The sequence below is a fragment of the Hylobates moloch genome, unplaced genomic scaffold, assembly GCF_009828535.3.
Source record: "Hylobates moloch isolate HMO894 unplaced genomic scaffold, HMol_V3 SCAFFOLD_21, whole genome shotgun sequence".
In the NCBI taxonomy this organism is placed as follows: domain Eukaryota; kingdom Metazoa; phylum Chordata; class Mammalia; order Primates; family Hylobatidae; genus Hylobates; species Hylobates moloch.
The window spans coordinates 33,379,240-33,400,990 of NW_026652296.1; the positions used below are offsets into that span (position 1 = coordinate 33,379,240).

A 21,751-nucleotide genomic window follows, 5' to 3' on the forward strand; every position below is an offset into this window, starting at 1 on the left:
TAAAAAAATAAATGTTTTCTTTCAGTGTAATACCCAAAAAAGTGCACAAAAGGTCTTGGTAACATACAAAGGGAACACACCCATGTAACCCCCCACCCAGATCAAAGAAACAGAATATCATTAGCCATTAAGAAGCCTATTTGGTCATCTTCATTTTCTTTTCTTTTTTTTTTTTTTTTTGAGGCAGAGTCTCACTCTGTTGCCCAGGCTGGAGTGTAGTGGTGCAATCTCAGCTCACTGCAACCTCTGCATCCCAGGTTCAAGCAATTCTTCTGCCTCAGCTTCTGGAGTAAGTGGGACTACAGGCACGCACCACCACACCCAGCTAAGTTTTGTATTTTTAGTAGAGATAGGGTTTCACCATGTTGGGCCAGGCTGGTCTGAAACTCCTGACCTCCAGTGATCCGCCCGCCTCAGCCTCCCAAAGTGCTTCGATTACAGGCATGAGCCACTGCGCCTGGCCTATTTTTTTTTTTTATTTTTGTAGAAGTGGTCTCAAACTGGTGGTGTGCCTTGTTGTTTATTTATTCATTCATTTTTTTTTTTTAGAGACGGAGTCTCACTGTCTCCCAGGCTGGAGTGCAGTGGCATGATCTCGGCTCACTGCAACCTCCGCCTACCGGATTCAAGAGAATCTCCTGCCTCAGCCTCCCAAGTAGCTGGGATTACAGGCGTCCACCACCACGCCCAACTAATTTTTGTGTTTGTTTTTTTAGTAGAGATGAGATTTCAGTGTTGGCCAGGCTGGTCTCGAACTCCTGACCTTGTGATTCGCATGCCTTGGCCTCCCAAAGTGCTGGGATTACAGGCGTGAGCCACTGCGCCCGGCCGCCTTCTTTTGGTTATCATAAGGCGGGCAGTAGCTGAACTTCTCAGGAGTCCAGGCTCTGTCATTCTTTAGGCTTTGTGCTTCTGGATAAGTTGCCACATCATCCAAATGTTACTGCAAGGACTAAGTGAGATGTAGAGGCAGTGGGCAAATTGTGCGAAAATACTACTGTTTCAAGTGTTTTGATGTTGGAGTTCATCTTGCCAGCCAAGGGATGATGATACTTTGATTCTTCAGGATGATCAGCGCTCACAGACTTGGACGGAAGCTCCCTCAGGTCAAGGAGGACCACATTTTTTGGGGGGTGGAGAGAGGAGGCGGAAAGAGAGGCAATGTCAGGCACTGAGATTTAGAAGAGCAGCTACGGCTGTTTTTGGTTCTTGTAGCTCTATCTGTGTTGGCTTCCTGCAGGAGCTAGAATTTCCAGAGCTAGTCCTACGGTGAGGGGAGCTAACGTGGAGTGGGCATGAGAATTCTACTCAACAAGCACAAGTGAAGCTCAACCTTTTTGTTCAGCCTGCTACAACCAATCATTATAGGAGAGGGGAATAAGGATCACTGCCCAAGAGGCATTACAGTCTCCCCAGGGAGGCATTATTTTTTATTTTTTATTTTTTTTGAGGAGTTTCGCTCTTGTTGCGCAATGTTGGGTCACTGCAACCTCCGCCACCCAGGTTCAAGCGATTTTCCTGCCTCAGCTTCCCAAGTAGCTGGGATTATAGGCGTGGGCCACCACGCCCCGCTAATAGGGAGGCACTTTTAATTAGCCCACAGTCCAGTGAAATTTGACAGAGTAAGGAAGTGACCTCAGTACAGAACAGGATGGGATCCTTCTGGGCTTGGGCAGCCTTTGGTAATGGGGATGCTTGGAAAGGTCAGGGTCTCAGTCCCGGAGGTGACCAACTTTTCTCTCCAAAAGAGAAAGGAAGATGATTAAAAAAAAAAAAAATCCATGCTCCAAAGCGGCAGCCAAATCCTTCTATGCCCCCCGTGAGTGCATCACCCAGAAAGGTGCTCCAGACTCTCCTGCAAAAGCCCAACTCTACTTCCCGGCTCCCACTTCCCCTCCTTCGCCACAGGAGGGTGGCGAAGGATTTATAACCCACCGCTTTCTTTCAGTTGCCATGGAGACAAGCCCCAGTCCTTTCATTCCTTCTGGTACCTCTCTCCAACGCAGGCGGAAAGGAGGCGGCTTAGCCCAAACATGCTGGGGGAGGGGCTGGCGGCCTCGACGGCAGCTGCGGAACCAGGCCGAGGAACAAAGGCTAAGGTCAGCCGCGGTTCAAGCCCTTTCGTCCAGCGGCCAGACGCTGCGGGAGCACTGCTGGGCTGGAGGAGGGCTCGAGCTGCGAGGACGGCACGGAGCAGCGGGGTGGGACTCGGGGTCGCCCCAGGAGAGTTCTGCGGCCCGGCGGGGGCAGAGGCATGCACAAGGCGGGGCGGATGGAGGGGGTGGATGAGGAGGCTCGGGCCCTTCCACCCACGCGTCCATTGGGCGGCGCCGCCATCACTCTCTTCTGGGCTACACCGCCTTCTCTTCCTCCGCGGAACCCGGATCCCCTCCTCCACCACCCTCTCCCCGCCCCGTCACGGGAGCCTCTCATTGGACGGAGGCACGGTCAATCCTCCTCGAGTTAGGGAGCCGACTGGACGCGAGGCCTTCGGGCCGTCCCCAGCCTCGTCGGATTGGCTTCCTGCGCGTTGGCGCAACGGAAGAGGCGGCCGGCCGAGGGCGCGCCTCTGCTCTGGCTGGACTGCCGCGGAGGAGGCGAGGAGCAGTCCGACGCTGGGGGGCTTGCTCGGGCGGCAGCGGTGGCTGCTGCGGATGGGAGCGGGCCGGCTCGGCGCGCCCATGGAGCGCCACGGCAGGGCCTCCGCCACCTCCGTCCCGTCGGCTGGGGAGCAGGCGGCCGGGGGCCCCGAAGGGCGGCGGCGGGAGCCACTGCGGCGCCGGGCGAGCAGCGCGTCGGTGCCCGCGGTCGGGGCCTCGGCTGAGGGCACGAGGCGGGACCGATTGGGCTCCTACAGCGGCCCCACCTCGGTCTCCCGCCAGCGCGTCGAAAGCCTGAGGAAAAAGCGGCCGCGTAAGTGTCCCGTGGGGCGCCCTCCCGGCCCGCCCTGCCCCCCTTCCGGCCCACCCTGTCCCCTTCCGGCCCCGCCGCCGTTTTTCCCGCGCGCGGACACTGTCCCCGCACGGTGGTCCCTCGTTGGTGCGTGGCCTGACATCCGGCTGGAGGCCTCGTGTGCTCCGAAAGCGGTATCTTCGGGGGCCCCCCCGCACCCATTGGTATGCACTTCCCGCTTGTTGGAGTGGAGGGCTTTTCCCCAGGACCTGTCCTCCCTTTTCTTAGCTCCTTGGGCATTCTTTTCCTGAGGGTCACATGATTTTATCCTCGAGAAGGCTTCTTTTGACTCATTTCCACCTCCTCTCCCCCCAAATCCTTTGAATCCGCAATGTTTGTTTTCCGTGGGTTTCCAAAGAGCTACTCTCTAATACTTTAAGTCCCTTTTATTCGTCAATTTCGGGCTTACTGGAAAATGGTTAACTGCCCCTTGAGTTGCACCAGGCCTAAAACTGTATTCCGTGCACCTCTAAGGTGGCTGCCCTTCTTCCCGTGAGAATCCAGGTCATCTCTCACCCACATATCCCCTCCGTTTTCCTTCTATTTGTAGGTACTCACGATTCAGAACTGTGGCATTCTGGGCATTAAGGCTCTTTGTTTTGAGAGGAAACAACATCTTTCTGAAATTTGCCTTGGGAGTTGCATATGCTCTTCCCAGAGAATCGGTTTCCCCATTTTATTATCAGGTTTCTTTTTCTGTGTTGTGTATTTTCTCCCCTTTGCAAGTCTTCAATTCAGGACCGCTGCCTGGCAGCCATTGCTACTGTTGAAAGTATCAATTGTCCTGATACTGTAATATGAGCTTTACAGTGTGATGCCATTTTACATATGGTTGGACTTTTTGGTGGGTGTTGCCAGATTCCTATTTCAGGAAATTGACTTGTTTAAATGCAGATTGTGAGAGGGAGGGAAAATGGCAAGATGTGAGATTTTTATTGAATAGTTTTGTACCTTAGCCCAGTCACCCAACTGCTTTTTTGAATCTTCTCTGATATGGATGATTAAATGTAGTTCTATTTTGCTGTGAAAAGTTTGGGAGTTTTCAGTTCTTTTGTCTTTTTCCATCTTCTTGCAACAGATTTGGAAAACAGATTCTTAACCTGTGCCATTTTCAGAGTCAGTCACCTAGTTTTCTTTTATTTGAGAAGCACCTGAGTTTGAAGTAATGCAAAATATGAGATCCTTCATGGTTTTGTATTACATCATTGGAAATAGGTGTAAATTCCAAAGATTCAGCAAATAAGAATATAGCCATTAGCCACAAAGGTTTTTTTGGTTTGTTTTTTGTTTTTTAGTTTGAGACAGCGTCTTTTTCTGTTGCCCAGGCTGAAGTGCAGTGGCATGGTCATGGCTCATTGTGGCCTTAACCTCCTGGGCTCAAGCCATCCTCCTGCTTCAGCCTCCTGCATTGCTGGGACTAAAGGCCCGTGCCACTATGCCAGGCTAATTTTTCTATTTTTATTTTTTAAATAGAGATGGGATCTCTTATGTTGCCCAGGCTGGTCTTGAATTCCTCCTGGTCTCAAGCGATCTTCCCACTTCGGCCTCCCAAAGTGCTGGGATTATAGACGGGAGCCATTGTGCCTTGCCTGGCAGCCCTCTAAGAGCTTTGGTAACTCATTAGCCTCGTGGCTCTGAGGTAGGTGGTAGTCCATTTTACAGATGAGAAAACTGGGACACGTTTGCCCAGTCAAATGGCTAGTGCGTTGGGAAATAGAAATGTAAACTCAGAATTGCTAGCTTCATAGCTTTTGCTGTGGACCACTGTGTTTTTCTGAATTATTTACGTTCTATTAGTTGTTTCTTCGTTGCTCTAAGACCAAGCATAAGTTTGATCTTTTGTGTTCAAGACTGACTTACTTGAGGCGAAAATTTTTAGATACTCTGGAAGTACTTCCAAATATTGAGCATGAGAATGACCTGGTAAAAGTGCAGATTCAGTGGGCCCAGTTAAGCTCCTCATATTCAGATACAGGTGACTCAAAGACCACACTCAGAAAAACTGGTTTACACTGGGTGGGGAGAATTATATTAAGGTAGTTTTGAAACTTCTTTTAGGGAACTAAGTAGACACATATTCATGCTATAGGATTTATATTTTGTTTTGGTGTTTGATGTTTGTCGTGATTCCCTTCATTATCTTCTCTGGCCGATAAATCATGAAAACCCATCTTTACAGTATGAGACCTGCTAAAGGAATAAACAGGATACTGATTGTTCTTCCATTTGTTTCTTCTGTACTATCTAGGGGTTCCCCTGTTAGATGGAGAAGCAGGCTGGGCGCAGTGGCTCACGCCTGTAATCCCAGCACTTTGGGAGGCCAAGGCGGGTGGATCATCTGAGGTCAGGAGTTTGAGACCAGAGACCAGAGACCAGCCTGGCCAGCATGTTGAAACCCCGTCTCTACTAAAAATACAAAAATTAGCTGGGCGTGGTGGTGCATGCCTGTAATCCCAGCTACTCAGGAGGCTGAGGCAGGAGAAGCATTTGAACCTGGGAGGTGGAGGTTGCAGTGAGCCGAAATTGTGCCAGTGCACTTCAGCCTGTATGATACAGTGAGACTCCTCAAAAAAAAAAAAAAAAAAAAATAGAGAAGCAGCTTGTTGACTGCTGAACCCTCCAAGAGTGTACTTCAGTCTTATCTCTGAGAGAATTCAACTAAGACTAAATCTTTTTGTATTTATTGTTGGGAGGGTTGGGTATGGAATGGTGCCATCTTTCTGGTGAAACCCTGTCTGTACTAAAAATACAAAAAAATTAGCCGGGTGTGGTGGCACGTGCCTGTAGTCCCAGATACTCGGGAGGCTGAAGCAGAGAATTGCTTGAACCCGGGAGGCAGAGGTTGCAGTGAGCTAAGATCGCGCCACTGCACTGCAGCCTGGGCGACAGAGCGACTCTCTCAAAAAAAAAAAAAAAAAGCCTTACTCTGATACTGCACTACTTGTCTAAAGGTGTAGATAGATACTAGTTGTCATTTGAAACTCGAAGGAGCTATTCAGGTTATCTTAGGCATTCTTGTGGTCCTGGTTATAGTCGTGTTCTGTCACGCATTTCCTAGGGCAGTGTAGTTCCCAAACCTGCCCTTGTCCCAGACTTACTGCATCAGAATCCCTAGCGATGAGGCTAGGCATGTGTATATTTAAGTTCTTCAAAAGTTTTGCATCAGGTGAGGAGGCAGGTATGTTTCGCAGGGCTGAAAGAAATACCAAATAAAGATTGATTTTAAAATGATGGAAACCAAGACGCTAATGATGGTAATGTAGCTACCATTTTCTGAGTGCTTATTTGTCTTGGACACTATGCTGAGTATTTTATAAACATCTTAGTTAAGTCTCATAGCTATCCTGTGAGGTAGGTGTTTTTTATCCCCAATTTCCAGATGAGAAAACAGGCTCAGTGAAATTGTCCTTTTGTCCAAGGCCATGGTGAGTTAGTGATGGAGTTGGGTTTTGATTCCTGGTGTCTTGACTTCAGATCCAGTGTTCTTGGTCCACATTTTGGGGTGGGGGAAGGTATGTGTGATGTAATCCAGAGCTGTGGTTCTCAAGTTTTTAAAACTTTCCCCCAACCTACCATTGCATGCTATAGGTCTGCAAAGGGGTCTAAAATTATATTTTAAATTTTATTGAGGCATAATTAAATACAGTAAAATGTACAATTTTGGCACATGTAGACACTCATGTAACAAGAGAACATACATTTTTATCAAGGGCTCCAGGTGTTCAGCATATGTGCAGCGGGTGTGCAGAAGGTGTGGAAGCCCTGTGATCAGAGTGCTCCACAGTAGTGTGGAGGACAAACTCATCCTTTGAAGATGACTCGCAAGGCATGTTGTAGCATGTCAGGGAGACCTTTGGGGTTTGTTGATTTTGGACTTCTACAAATCTAACCTTCATAATAAAGCTTTTGTGTGTAGCTTGACAACACCAGCCTAGAAAATGGATCATTTTTTCTTGGCTTTCGGAGGAGCGTTGCTGTTGGCAGTATGGAACTGGAGCTGGGGCCCTGTTAGGCTGACTTTATTAGGCTCAGCATTTCAGCTTCAGGGAATTAGGACGGATTGACCCCTGGGAGCTGAGGAAAAATGTTAGATTGCTATAGCTTTGTGGCCCATTTGGAGAGGCAAGATGGGAGGTTTTTTTTTTTTTTTTTAAGACGGAGTTTCACTCTTGTTGCCCAGGCTGGAATGCAGTGGCACAATCTTGGCTCACTGCAACCTCCGCTTCCTGGGTTCAAGCAATTCTCCTGCCTCAGCCTCCCAAGTAGCTGGGATTACAGGCATGTGCCACCATGCCTGACTAATTTTTTGTATTTAGTAGAGATGGGATTTCACCATGTTGGTCAGGCTGGTCTTGAACTCCTGACCTCAGGTGATCCATATGCCTCGGCCTCCCAAAGTGCTGGGATTACAGGTGTGAGCCACGGTGCCTGGCTGAGAAGATGTTGTTTTTCTTTTTTTTTTTTTTTTGAGACAGAGTTTCACTCTTGTTGCCCAGGCTGGAGTGCAATGGCGTGATCTCGGCTCACCACAACCTCCACCTCCCAGGTTCAAGTGATTCTCCTGCCTCAGCCTCCCGAATAGCTGGGATTACAGGCATGCGCTACCACGCCTGGCTAATTTTGTATTTTTAGTAGAGACGAGGTTTCTCCATGTTGATCAGGCTGGTCTCGAGCTCCGGACCTCCGGTGATCTGCCCACCTCAGCCTCCCAAAGTGCTGGGATTACAGGTGTGAGCCACCGCACCCGGCCTGAAGGTGTTTTTTAACCTATTGATTTATCAACTTTTTGTTTATTTATTTATTGAGACAAAGTCTTACTCTGTCGCCCAGGCCGGAGTGCAGTGGCAGGATTTCGGCTCACTGCAACTTCTGTCTCCCAGGTTCAAGTGATTCTCCTGCCTGAGCCTCCTGAGTAGCTGGGACTACAGGTGTGTGCCACCGTGCCTGGCCAATTTATCAACTTTAAATGGAACCAAAGTAAATATGGCCTGTCTTCTTAGATACATAATAAATACTAAGCAATAAGCAGGGACTAAAAATCTTCCACTTATGCAGCTGTGTAAAATGGTACAGTATATTACTTTAGGGGCCATATGTAAGAATCATGCAGTTGGATAATATGGTTGTTTAGTGTTGGTGTTCCTGCTCCCTATCTGGGGAGACCATAGCAGGAAGAGATATGTGTTGTTAAAAATATTTTGCTGGCTGTGTATGCAGGCTCATTCCTGTAATCCTAGCACTGTAGGAGGCTGAGGTGGGAAGATCACTTGAGACCACGAGTTCAAGACCAGCTTGGGCAACATAGCCAGACCTTGTCTCTCCAAAAATAAAAAGGGCATGCGTGGTGGCTCACACCTGTAATCCCGGCTACTCGGGAGGCTGAGGCAGGAGAATCACTTGAATCCAGGAGGTGGAAGTTGCAGTGAGCTGAGATTGCACCTCTGCACTCCAGCCTGGGAGACAGGATGAGACTCCATCTCAAATAAATAAATAAATAAATAATAAAAAACAAATTAGCAGAATGTCGTGGCACATGATCGTAGTCCCAGCTACTTGGGAGGCTGAGACAGGAGGATTGGTTGAGCCCGGAAGATTGAGGTTGCACTGAGCTATGATCATGCCACTGCACTCGAGCCTGGGCGACAGAGGGAGACCCTGTCTCCGTTTTTTTTTTTTTTTTTTTCCTCTCAAAACATTTCAAAAAATAGGAGGAGGAAGATAGACTAGGCTATTGTAGAGCATCAGGCAATGAAAAGAATGGCTATTTTGATTATTTAAAAGAGCAGTGATGTTTTTTGGACTTGAAGTTTGTAGCCTTGTGAGCTTTTCTCAGGTTCATAATTTGGGGTATCTTTATCTTCAGGCACTGTTCAGGTAAGATTGACTGGGATATGAAAACTTCCTTTTCTAAATTGTGGCTTAAAGTTTGCTTTCTAAAAATGAAACCCATCTCAGTTTTTTAGTAGTCTGTTACATTTTATGTGTTTATATTTCCTGAATGTAGAATTTGTTGTTGAATCTGCTGATTTTACGATATGTGGTCTTTTATAAGTATCCAGTCCCTGAGTTTAAAACTGTTTTGGGAATAAGAATAATTATTAAAGTACATCTTTTAATGTTAGGCCAAGATATTGCTTCCTAGAACAGCCTAGACATGGATTTGCGATGTTATTAACCATCTGTGGTCTGGTAAAAGTGTAGTTGATAGTATTGGAAAATTGAGCACACTTTTAAAAGTAAACTGTGTATTTCTTTTCTTTTTTTTTTTTTTTTGAGATGGAGTCTTGCTCTGTTGCCCAGGCTGGAGTGCAGTGGTGCAATCTTGGCTCACTGCAAGCTCCTTCTCCCAGGTTCACGCCCATTCTGCCTCAGCCTCCTGAGTAGCTGGGACTACAGGCGCCCGCCACCACGCCTGGCTAATTTTTTTTTTTTTTTTTTTTGTATTTTTAGTAGAGATGGGGTTTCACCATGTTAGCCAGGATAGTCTCCATCTCCTGACCTTGTGATCTGCCTGCCTCGGCCTCCCGAAGTGCTGGGATTACAAGCCTGAGCCACCGTGCCCAGCTTACTGAACTATGTATTTCCCATTGGAAAGTGTGATGTTGTGAAATATATAGTTGGTCTTTTGCCCATTTCCTGGCATACAACTCCTAAAATCCTTAGAAACTCCACAGTGATGTCCTTTCGTGTGCTAAGGAGTTAACTGATGGCTGGAAGCCTCTGGGACTTGGTCATGGAAAGAACGAGACAGGATTAGAGGGTTGGGACTTTCACTCATCCCCAGCCTCTGGGGAGGGGCGGGGGCTTGAAGGTTAAGTTGATCACCAGTGGCCAGTGATTTAATCAATTATACCTACTAACGAAGCCTCCATTAAAAACCCAGGAGGACAGGGTTTGGAGAGCTTCTGGATGGCCAAACAAGAGGTTCCAGGAGGGTGCAGTGCCCGAGAGCACAGAAGTTCCGTGTCCCTCCCCTATACTGTGTGCTATGCGTCTCTTCCTCTGAATCTTTTGAAATATCTTTATAATAAACCAGTAAATGTGTTTCTTGGGTTCTGTGAGCCAGTCTAGCAAATTAATCCAAACCAAAGAGGGGTCACACGAACTCCAGCTTGAAGCCAGTTGATCAGAAGTTCTGGAGGCCCAGATTGGCAACTGGTGTCTGGCAGAGGTGTGGTGGAGGAGCAGTCTTGAGGGACTTAGCCCTCAACCTGTGGCATATGATGCTATCTCCAGGTAGATAGTGTTGGAATTGCATTGGAGGGCACCCAGCTGGTGTGTGCTGCAGAATTGGTTGCTTGCTTTGTGTATGGGCTCACAGAAGTCTTCTGTGTTCATCGTTGTTGTGTGAGAGCAGAGGAAAATATTTGTTTTTCCACACTCTTAAAGCATTTCAGTCGTTGAGACCTATTATGGGACCTTGTGCTTTGCATATGTTTTGAAATGTGGCCTAAGTATAAATTGTCTAGACTGAGTACCTTGGAGATCTTAATATCAGGAAATATGTTAAGGGCTGTGAATAGACTGAAATATCTGAAAATTAATGGCCAGGACTCACTCACTAGAAGGCGGGGGCCTTCTCTTATCAGTGAGATGAAGAATGGAATGATATAATAAAAGCTCTAGGCTGGGTGCGTTAGCTCACGTCTGTAATCTCAGTACTTTGGGAGGCTGAGGCAGGTGGATCACTTGAGCTCAGGAGTTTGAGACCAGCCCGGGCAACATGGTGAAACCTCATCTCTACAAAAAATTAGCTGGTTGTGGTGGCCTGCACCTGTAGTCTAGCTACTTGGGAGGCTGAGGTGGGAGGATCACTTGAGCCAGGGAGGTTGAGGCTGCAGTGAGCCTGAGCCCGGTGATTGTACCACTGTACTCTAGCCTGGATGACAGAGTGAGACTGTGTCTCTCAAAAAAACAAAAACGAAAACAAAACTTGGGTGCAGTGGCTCACGCCTATAATCCCAGCACTTTGGGAGGCCGAGGTGGGCGGATTAGTTGAGATTACGAGTTCAAGACCAGCTTGGCCAACATAGTGAAACTGTCTCTACTAAAAATATAAAAACTAGCTGGGCTTGGTGGTACGAGCCTGTAATCCCAGCTACTCAGGAGGCTGAGGCAGGAGAATCGCTTGAACAACTGGGAGGCGGAGGTTGCAGTGAGCTGAGTTCTGTCACTGCACTCCATCTGGGCAACAGAACGAGACTCCATCTCAAAAAAAAAAAATCCTCTTGGTTTTAATTGGTTATATTGGATTTTATTTTTTGGAATCTGTTGAGATAATCATGACTTTTTTTCCTTCATCTTTCTAATTGGAATTTCTAATGTAAAAGCAATCGCTGTGTTACTGAGAAGAATCCCTTTTGGCCATGGCCTATTAATCTTACTGTACAACTAGATTCCATTTTTTATTTTATTATTTATTTATTTTGAGATGGAGTCTTTCTGTCACCCAGGCTGGAGTGCAGTGGCATGATCTTGGCTAACTGCAGTCTCCGCCTCCCGGGTTCAAGCAATTCTCCTGCCTCAGCCTCCCGAGTATCTGGGATTACAGGTGCCCACCACCACACCTGACTAATTTTTGTATTTTTAGTAGAGATGGGGTTTTGCCCTGTTGGCCAGACTGGTCTTGAACTCCTGACCTCAGGTCATCCACTCGCCTCGGCCTCCCAAAATGCTGGGATTATAGGCGTGAGCTACCTTGCCCTTAGGCTTTCTTGTTGAGTATATTTAATAAATATGTAAGGCTAGATGTTTCTGTTTTAGTACTACTTTGGGTATATCTTATTGGTTTCTATATATTGTATTCTCATTGTCATTCATTTAAAAATAAATTTTGTTTTGATTTCCTTTTTAATCCCAGAGTTAATAGTTTAAAAATTTCAAAGTAGATATATTTATTTCTTTGTCTGTTGGATTAATTTCTAATTTTGAAGTTTTGCAGTAAGTGAATGTGACTTGTTCTTTGGAATTTGAAGTTCTTTAAGCTAGTGCAGTTAATTTTTGTGAATGCCTTATGGGTTTTTAAAGGAATGTTTGTTTGCGTGGTTTTGTTTGTTTTGGGAAACAGTCTTGCTGGTCTTGAGTGTTTTTTTTTGTTTGTTTGTTTTAGGAAACAGACTTGCTGTTGCCTAGGCTGGAGTGCAGTGGTGCGACCTCGGCTCACTGCACCCTCTGCCTCCCAGGTTCAAGTGATTCTCCTGCCTTAGCCTCCTGAGTAGCTGAGATTACAGGTGCCCACCACTGCACCTGGCTAATTTTTTATATTTTTAGTAGAGATGGGGTTTCACCATCTTGGCCAGGCCGGTCTCGAACTCCTGACCTCGTGATCCGCCTGCCTCGGCCTCCCAACGTGCTGGGATTACAGGCGTGAGCCAGTGTGCCTGGCCCATCAGTTGTACTTTTTATGCACATGAGAGAGTTTTTTTTTGTCCCTTCTTAATGCTTTTTTGTTTGTGTTGTTTGGTCTGCTAGTATTGTATCTGCTCGCTGTTAACATTTGCTTGATACAGTGGAGTAGCATTCTCCAGGCATTTATTTTAGTCATTTAAATTCAGGTGTATAAATTCAGCAAGTGAGTTAAGTGAATGGTGCCAGTGATTCTACCCAGTGTTTCCGTCAGTAACTATACGATTATGAGTGAATATAGGGATGAGAATGGTGAATCTCCTTTCCCCTGTAGGGAAAGGAAGGGGCAGTGACTGGAGGAGCACCTCTTATAATGTGAGCATAGCTCTTTGCCAAATGAAATACTGGTCTTGAAACAAGGTATGACCTTTACTGTACTATGGCTCTTAAATGTAAATCAGCTGCTCTATCTAGTATTCATCTCTAGTGAGGTGCTTAAGAGTGCTTAAGATTTTTATAATGTGTAATACTTTTGACTAAATGCCATTTTCATCTTTCAAAGCATTCAACTCCTCCTCATGATGTGACTCCATTGTGGGCGATTTACCATTTTTCCTTCAGATTACTTGTATAATCTTGTTTCAGGTGTCTTTTTACATCAACATATACTTGAATTTCTCCTTTTTTCTCCTAATTCCTGGTTAAGCTCACAGAATTTCCTCTTCAGTCTAGAGGAGAAATTTGACTTATTTGTGATTAGTGATAAGTGCATTCATTCCCATCATTATTTATTTATGTATTAAATTATTTTTAATTTTTTTTGAGATGAAGTCTTGCTCTGTCGCCTAGGCTGGAATGGAGTGGCGTGATCTTGGCTCACTGCAACCTCTGCCTCCTGGGTTCAAGTGATTCTCCTGCCTCAGCCTACTGAGTAGCTGGGGTTACAGGTGTGCACCACCACACCTGGCTAATTTTTGTATTTTTAGTAGAGATGGGGTTTCATGATGTTGGCCAGGCTGGTCTCAAACTCCTGACCTCAAGTGATCCACCTGCCTTGGCCTCCCAGAGTGCTGGGATTACAGGCTTTATTATTTATTTATTTATTTAAGAGACAAGATCTTGCTCTGCTGCCAGGCTGGAGTACAGTGGCTGTGTCACAGCTCACTAGCCTCAAACTCCTGGGCTCAAGCGATCCTCCTGCCTCAGTCCCTGGAGTGAGGACTACAGGTGCATGTGATCATACCTAAATTTTTTTTTAGAGATGTGGTCTTGCTATGTTGTCCAGGCTGGTCTCCCAACTCCTAGCCTCAAGTGATCCACCCACCTTTTCTCTCAAAGTGTTGGAATTACAGGCATGAGCCACCACACCTGGCTGTTTTGTATTTATTGTACTTTTCCCCATTTCTTGTCAGTTTTTTTGAAGTGATTGCTTTATTTTTTTTCTAATGTGAAAGTCATTTTTTTTTTCTCCTCTGGAGTTACCTCTAAATTTTGACACATTTAAACTATTACTTCTCTATTCTTGTGTAGAATTAATCAGAATCTATCTTTTCTTCCCTTTTCCAACAAGACAGAACTGCTGCTTTTCATTTCCTTCTCCCTTCTCTTCCCTCTTCGACTTCCTATGTCGAAATCATGTAAGTATTTTAGTTTCAGATTGCTTATTTTTGTAAAAGTCAGTACTTTTGTTTATTTCTTAAAGCTCTTGGATAAAAAAAGGTTTCTTAAAGCTCTTGGATGTTTTAAAATTATGATGACATTTGTCTACCAATTATGTTAGAAGGTCTTTGAATAGTAAAGTTGATCCCTTACATATGTGAAAATTGTTTTTGTACTCCCACTTGAAAGCTTATTTGGTTGGCTGGATACAATTTTCAAAATCATTTTCCTTATAACTTTGAAGCCAGTGCTCTGTTGTCTTCTGGCATCTGTGCTGCTGATGAAAAGTCTGATACTGACTTTTTATGTGATTTATGTATCTTTATAGGAATTCAGTTTTTTCCTTATGATATCTTGAAATTTCAATAGGATGTGTCTAAGTTGTCTTCCCCTTCTCTCCTGACTGATAAACATGTTCAACACTTACAGTAACCTGATGATTGGTATCTTCCCCCTCCCCAAGGAAATTTCTGGAACTCACATAAGATGTTGGTCTTTCTGGTTCTATATTCTCTCCCTCTCTCTCTTTTTTTTTTTTTTTTTTTTTAATTAGAGACAGAGTCTCACTCTGTTACCCAGGCTGGAGTGCAGTGGCATGGTCATAACTTGCTACAACCTTGACCTCCTGGGCTCAAGCTATCCTCTCACTTCAACCTCTCAAGTAGCTGTGACTACAGGTGTGCACCTGGCTAATTTTTATTATTTTTTATTCATTTTTTATTTTTGAGATGAAATCTCACTCTGTGGCCCAGACTGTAGTACAGTAGGGCAATCTCGGCTCAGTGCAACTTCCACCTCCCGGGTTCAAGCGATTTCTGGCCAATTTTTGTATTTTTAGTAGAGATGGGGTTTCATCATGTTGGCCTGGCTGGTCTTGAACTCCTGACCTCAAGTGATGCCCCCGACCTTGGCCTCCTAAAGTGCTAGGATTACAGGCATGAGCCACCGCACCTGGCCTAGTTTTTTTTTTTTTTTTTAAAGTAGAGATGGGGTCTGGCTGTGTTGTCTTGGCTGATCTTGGACTCCTGGCTTCAAGTGATCCTCCCATCTCGGCCTCCCAAAATGTTAGGATTACAGGTGTGAGTCACCGTACCCAGCCAGATTCCATTTTCTCTATATTGACTATGTTGAGCATTTGAAAAGCATTTGGGGATAATCTGTTAATTTTGTTTTCCATTTGTTTTTTCTGTGCCCATTTTGCTGTTAAATATATCTGTCAAGTTTTATTTTAGCAATCATTTTTTCTCTTTTATGACAGTGTCTTTAATGTTGTAATTTACATACAACAAACTGCATCCATTTAAAATAGACAATTCCATGAGTTTTGACAGATGTGTATAGCCACACACACACACAACCCTTTTACCCCCAAACAAGAGTTGGGTTACCAGAGTTTTTCCCTCCCCCTGTGCAGTCCAGCCCCAGCTCTCAAGCCCATGATTTGCTTGCTTTCACATGGAAAAATGATTAGCTTGCCTTTTTTTTTTTTTGCCTTTTTGAGACGAAGTCTCCCTCTGTTGCCCAGGCTGGAGTACAGTGGTGCAGTCTCGGCTCATTGAAACCTCCTCCTCCTGGGCTCAAGTGATTCTCCTGCCTCAGCCTCCCGAGTAGCTGAGATTACAGGCGTGCACTGCCACACTGGGCTAATTTTTGTATTTTTAGTAGAAACGAGGTTTTGCCATGTTGGCCAGTCTGGTCTTGAACTCCTGACCTCAGGTGATCCACCCGCCTTGGCCTCCCAAAGTGCTAGGATTACAGGCATGAGCCACCACGCCCGGCTTTTTTTTTTTAATTTTCCTTTTTTTTTTTTTTTTTTGAGACCGAGTTTTGCTCTTGTTGCCCAGGCTGTAGTGCAATGGCATGATCTCGGCTCACTGTAACCTCTGCCTCCTGGTTCAAGTGATTCTCCTGCCTCAGCCTTCTAAGTAGCTGGGATCACAGGCGTGTTCCATCACGCCCAGCTAATTTTTTTTTTTTTTTGAGATGGAGTCTTGCTCTGTTGTCCAGGCTGGAGCGCAGTGGTGTGATCTCGGCTCACTGCAGCCTCCATCTCCCGGGTTCAAGCGATTCTCCTGCCTCAGCTTCCTGAGTAGCTGGGATTAGAGGCATGTGCCACCACGCCTGGCTAATTTTTTTTATTTTTAGTAGAGACGGGGTTTCACCATGTTCATCAGGCTGATCTCGAACTCCTGACCTTGTGATCCGGCCGCCTCAGCCTCCCAAAAGTGTTGGGATTACAGGCGTGAGCCCCTGCGCCCGGCCTAATTTTTGTATTTTTAGTACATATGTTTAGTACATAGGTACATATTTTAGTACAATATGATTTCACCATATTGGCCAGGCTGGTCTCGAACTCCTGACCTCAGGTGATCTGCCCGCCTCGGCCTCCCAAAGTGCTAGGATTACAGGCTTGAGCCATTGTGCCTGGCCAGTTTGCATTTTCAAAAGTTTCATATAAATGGAATAATACAGTATGTAGCCTTTTGTGCAAGGTTTCTTTTACCCTGTTTTTGAGATTCATGAATATTAAGTATGTAGTAGTTTGTCCTTTTTTTTGGTTTTGAGAGCATTCTTTCCCACAATTAGGAAATTAACATGGACAAACTGTATTTAAATTTTGCCAATTTTGGCTGGGCATGATGACTCAGGCCTGTATTCCCAGCACTTTGGAAGCCAAAGTGGGAGGATTGCTTGAGGCCAGGAGTTGGAGACCAGCCTGGACAACACAGTGAGACCTTGTCTCTACAAAAAATTAAAAAATTAGCTGGCATGGTTATGTTCCTGTAGTTGTAGTTACTTGGGATGCTGAGGCAGGAGGATTGCTTGAGCCCAGGAGTTCAAGGTTACAGTCAGTTGTGATTGAGCCATTGCACTGCAGCCTGGGCAACAGAGTGACACGCTGTCTCTAAAAATAAAAATAAAAGGTGAAAAATAAATAGAAACAGTTTTGCATAGATTCTTTTGTACGTTGTGTATTTAGTTGTATATAATTTTATCGCGTTAATTTTTGCAACCACACACATTTGGCAATCGTTTTCCAATTTTTGATTTTTCTCTATGGTAGCTTTTTTTATGGATAAGATATGATTTTACCTCTGAGAATATTTTTGATTCTGTTTATTCCTGCAATTCTTTCTTCAGATATTTAGTTTCTCATTTTTGTAGTGTTTATTTCCCTTGTAGTTTTTCTAGCTTCTAAAAGTGATAATCTCTGGTTTGAGAATTCCTGTTCTTCTGCCAGTGGATTCAGTGTCTGTTTACCAGTTGGTCAGGATTGATTTTAGGGGAGGTATGAGATATGTGGCAAAATATGGGGTAAAATGTCTCCTTATTTCTTCTGGGTAATAGCCACCTACCTGAGTGCCATCCTGATTCTGGGGCTCCAGTGCCTGTTTCCAGTGAAGACTTTGCTTCTGTCAGTTTTGGGGATAGAACATGGTTATTGGTAGAGGGAGTGGCCTGTCCACTTGTGCCAAACACATTTCCCCACCATCACTTGTGACTGCACCAGACCTGCTTTTGTTTCCCCATGGTAGCCACCCTAAACCTACAGCTTGGATAGAATACCCCTACATTCTCTCTCTCACCTTCATAGCCGATCCCTCCCAGTTTTAATAGCATTCCTCTTTTGAGGCTTATGTATGGTTATTGCCTCGGTAAACCTAGTTCTGCTGCTGCTATCTCTTCTTGTTTCCCAGAATTATTTTAGAAAATAATATATCAATAAACCCACACCTTTTTCATTTTTTTTTTGAGGCGGAGTTTTGCTCTGTCACCCAGGCTGTAGTGCAGTAGTACAATCTTGGCTCACTGAAGCCTCCACCTCCTGGGTTCAAGCAATTCTCCTGCCTCAGCCTCCTGAGTAGCTATGATTACAGGTGCCCGCCACCACGCCTGGCTAATTTTGTATTTTTAGTAGAGATGGGGGTTTCACCATGTTGGCCAGGCTGGTCTTGAACTCCTGACCTCAGGTGATCTGCCCTCCTCATCCTCCCAAAGTGCTGGGATTACAGGTATGAGCCACCGCGCCTGGCCTAAACTCACATCTTTAGTAATTTCTAGGATTTAGATTGGGAGGGGAAGCATGTACAGATGCTCTTTGACTTATGATATTTATGCTACATTCCGTAAACCCATCAGAAGTTCAAAATACTGTAAATCAGGCGGGGCTCAGTGGTTCACACTTGTAATCTCAGCACTTTTGGGAGGCTGATGTGGGTGGATTGCCTGAGCCCAGGAGTTCAAGACCAGCCTGGCAACATGGGGAAACCCTGTTTCTACAAAAAATACAAAAATTAGCTGGGTGTGGTGGCATGCACCTGTAGTCCCAGCTGCTCAGGAGGCTGAGGTAGGGGGATTACTTGAGCCCAGGAGGCAGAGGTTGCAGTGAGTTGAGATTGTGGCGTTGCATTCTAGCCTGGGTGACAGTGAGACCTTACCTCAAAAAAGAGAAAAAGAAAATATTGTAAGTCAAAATGCATTTAATATACCCAGCCTATTGAACATCATAGCTTAGCCAAACCTACCTTAAATGTGCTTAGAACACTTATATTAGCCTACAGTTGGGCAAAATCTTCTAGCATAAAGCTAGATGATTTAATAATGAATAATATAAAAGATAATTATTTTACAATAAAATGTCGAATATTTCTTGTAATTTATTGAATACTGTACTAAAAATAAAAAAAAATAAATACTTGAAGTAGAGTTTCTACTGAATGCTTACTGCACCATTGTAAATTTGAAAAATCATTACTTTGAGCCCTCATTGAATTGGGACCTTCCATATGTCTGTGCAGTCCATTTTGATCTAGTCTCTTCAGGCCTTTTTTTTCTTTGAGACGGAGTCTCGCTCTGTCTCCAGGCTAGAGTGCAGTGGCGCGATCTCGGCTCACTGCAACCTCCGCCTCGTGAGTTCAAGAGATTCTTCTGCCTCAGCTTCCGGAGTAGCTGGGACTACAAGTGCACGCCACCACAGCCAGCTAATTTCTGTATGTTTAGTAGAGATGGTTTCACTATGTTGGCCAGGATGATCTTGGTCTCTTGACCTTGTGATTCACCTGCCTTAGCCTCCCCAAGTGTTGGGATTACAGGCGTGAGCCTCCACACCTGGCCTTTTTTAATTTTTATTTATTTATTTTTTTGAGATGGAGTGTTGCTCTGTCGCCCAGGCTGGAGTGTAGTGGTATGATCTCGGCTCACTAAAGCCTCCACCTCCCGAGTTCAAGCGATTATCCTTCCTCATCCTCCGGAGTGCTGGGATTACAGGCGCCCACCAGCATGCCTGGCTAATTTTTGTATTTTTAGTAGAGACAAGGTTTTACCATGTTGGCCAGGCTGGTCTCGAATTCCTGACCTCAGATGATCCGCCCGCCTCGGCCTCCCAAAGTGTTGAAATTACAGGTGTGAGCCACCGCGCCCGGCCCTGCCTCCTCCTCCTTTTTTTTTTTTTTTTTTTTTGAGACAGAGCCTCACTCTTGTCGCCCAGGCTGGAGTGCAGTGATGTGATCTCAGCTCACTGCAGTCTCCACCTCCCAGATTGAAGCAGTTCTGTTTCAGATTCCTGAGTAGCTGGTACTACAGGTGCACGTCACCAGGCCTGGCTAATTTTTGTATTTTTAGTAGAGCTGGGGTTTTACCATATTGGTCAGGCTGGTCTCAAACTTCTGACCTCAGGTGATCCACCCACCTTGGCCTCCCAAAGTGTTGAAATTACAGGTGTGAGCCACTGTGCTTGGCCTAAAGGACATTTTGGGAACCGGTGTTAACGTCTATTGAAACCTTTTATTTTTAGAATATCAGATTTTGAAAGATAAATTGACCATTGGAGGTTATATGTTACATAGGTTTGGGAATTTCCTGTTGCTAGTTTGCTGCTAAACCAGAACTCTGAAGTCTCAACGTTTTTTTTTTTTTTAAGCCGGTAGGAAAGATAGATTTTCATTCCGAATCTTTGTTTTTCACAGTTGAGGCTTATGAGTAGTCATCTTGTTATTTTTAAAATACTTCATAGTGCAGTTTGGGCTTGTCTGACAGGATGGTTGGGTTGGCTCAATACTTTGATATTTTTCTTTTTCATCTTTGCCATAGGATTTTTTTTTTAAGTTATGCATCTAAATCAAGACAGAATCACATTTCTTTGCCCCAAAACCTTTTTGCTTAGAATTATGTTCTTTGGAAACCCTAGGGTTTGAAATAAGTTGCTACTGTGGTAAGTGTAAATTTAATTTTCAGAAAAAAGCTGATCTGACTTATTTTTCTTCCCCATTTAGTTTTTCCATGGTTTGGACTGGATATCGGTGGAACTCTGGTCAAGCTGGTTTATTTTGAACCCAAAGACATCACTGCTGAAGAAGAAGAGGAAGAAGTGGAAAGTCTTAAAAGCATTCGGAAGTACCTGACCTCCAATGTGGCTTATGGGTCTACAGGCATTCGGGACGTGCACCTCGAGCTGAAGGACCTGACTCTGTGTGGACGCAAAGGCAATCTGCACTTTATACGCTTTCCCACTCATGACATGCCTGCTTTTATTCAAATGGGCAGAGATAAAAACTTCTCAAGTCTCCACACTGTCTTTTGTGCCACTGGAGGTGGAGCGTACAAATTTGAGCAGGATTTTCTCACAGTATGCATTTTTTAGCTTATATACAATTTATGGTAATTTGATTGTTAAAAATAATGCCAGTAGCAAGTGGTGAAATAATTTCCATCTCTAATGGAACTTGAATTTTCTTGAGTCAAATGAAGATTAAAGGTACGCTAGTGATAGTCAGGAGTTAGCCATCTAGAGGTGGTTGTAGTATAGTTCAGATGTATGGATAACAATCAGAGCCACTAAAAGGGAAGCATTTTATTGTTCCTTTAGTATGAAAAATTAGGGCATCTGCTATACGTTGAGGAAGAAACTACCTAAAAGGAACATCATTAGATCGTGAACAATGAGATTGAAATATAATAAAAATCATTTCATGTCATAAAATTGTTTTCAATCTTGTCTACCACATAATTTCTCGTCTCCCTCAGTTGTTTGCTGGCATGTTCACTAACTGAAAAAATAAGGAACTCTGGTCAAAAGTGGTGTTTTCAGGCTCAGGGCTGGTCTGAGATGGGTGACTGCAGAGCCCTTCTCTCCCAGAATGCTTTCTGATGTGTTCTGTGCTGCATACTTAACTGGAGTCTCGCCACCATGTCTGGCCCCTGGGGAATGCTGCCAGGCGCTCTATCTTGCTTTTGTTCAGTGAACACTGGAGAACATTGTGAGCAAGGCCTTGAGGCTAGGTCCTTTCAGAGTGGGTGGTGGGGGTAGGCCGGAGAACTGACAAATGAATTGGCCAAGATCCTGACCTTCAGGGTGCAATACAGATTGAAAATGTCTTCAGTGACTGTTTTTCTATTGCTAAATGAGAGAATATTAGTCCGAAAGAGATTCTGCCTTTTTGCTTTGTTTTGTTTTTTTGAGATGGAGTTTTGTTCTTGTTCCCAGGCTGGAGTGCAATGGTACGATCTTGGCTCAACACAACCTCCACCTCTCGGGTTCAAGTGATTCTCCTGCCTCAGCCTCCCTAGTAGCTGGGATTACAGGCATGTGCCACCACGCCCGGCTAATTTTGTGTTTTTAGTAGAGACAGGGTTTCTCCATGTTGGTCAGGCTGGTCTCGAACTCCTGATTTCAGGTGATCTGCCTGCTTCAGCCTCCCAAAGTGCTGGGATTATAGGGATGAGTCACCTTGCCCAGCCCAGATTCTGCCTGTTATTCTGCATGTCTTTTAGTAGAGATGGGTTTCAGCATGTTGTC

General features: G+C 44.9%; 1 protein-coding gene across 3 annotated transcripts in view; it reads left to right on the plus strand.

Annotated features, from left to right (window-relative positions):
- The first annotated feature begins 2,285 nt into the window (after positions 1–2,285).
- PANK2 (pantothenate kinase 2) overlaps positions 2,286–21,751 on the plus strand; it is a 34,093-nt gene continuing 14,627 nt past the window's right edge. The window contains exons 1-3 of one of the 3 annotated variants that reach the window (XM_032143134.2): positions 2,553–2,913; positions 13,872–13,934; positions 20,229–20,581. In XM_032143134.2, the coding sequence (XP_031999025.2) occupies positions 2,655–2,913; positions 13,872–13,934; positions 20,229–20,581 (675 nt within the window). In that variant the 5' untranslated portion in view covers positions 2,553–2,654. Of the gene's footprint in view, positions 2,914–13,871; positions 13,935–14,314; positions 14,634–20,228; positions 20,582–21,751 lie in introns of those variants that run through there. The other 2 variants (XM_032143135.2, XM_058433092.1) reach the window with 2 other exon arrangements.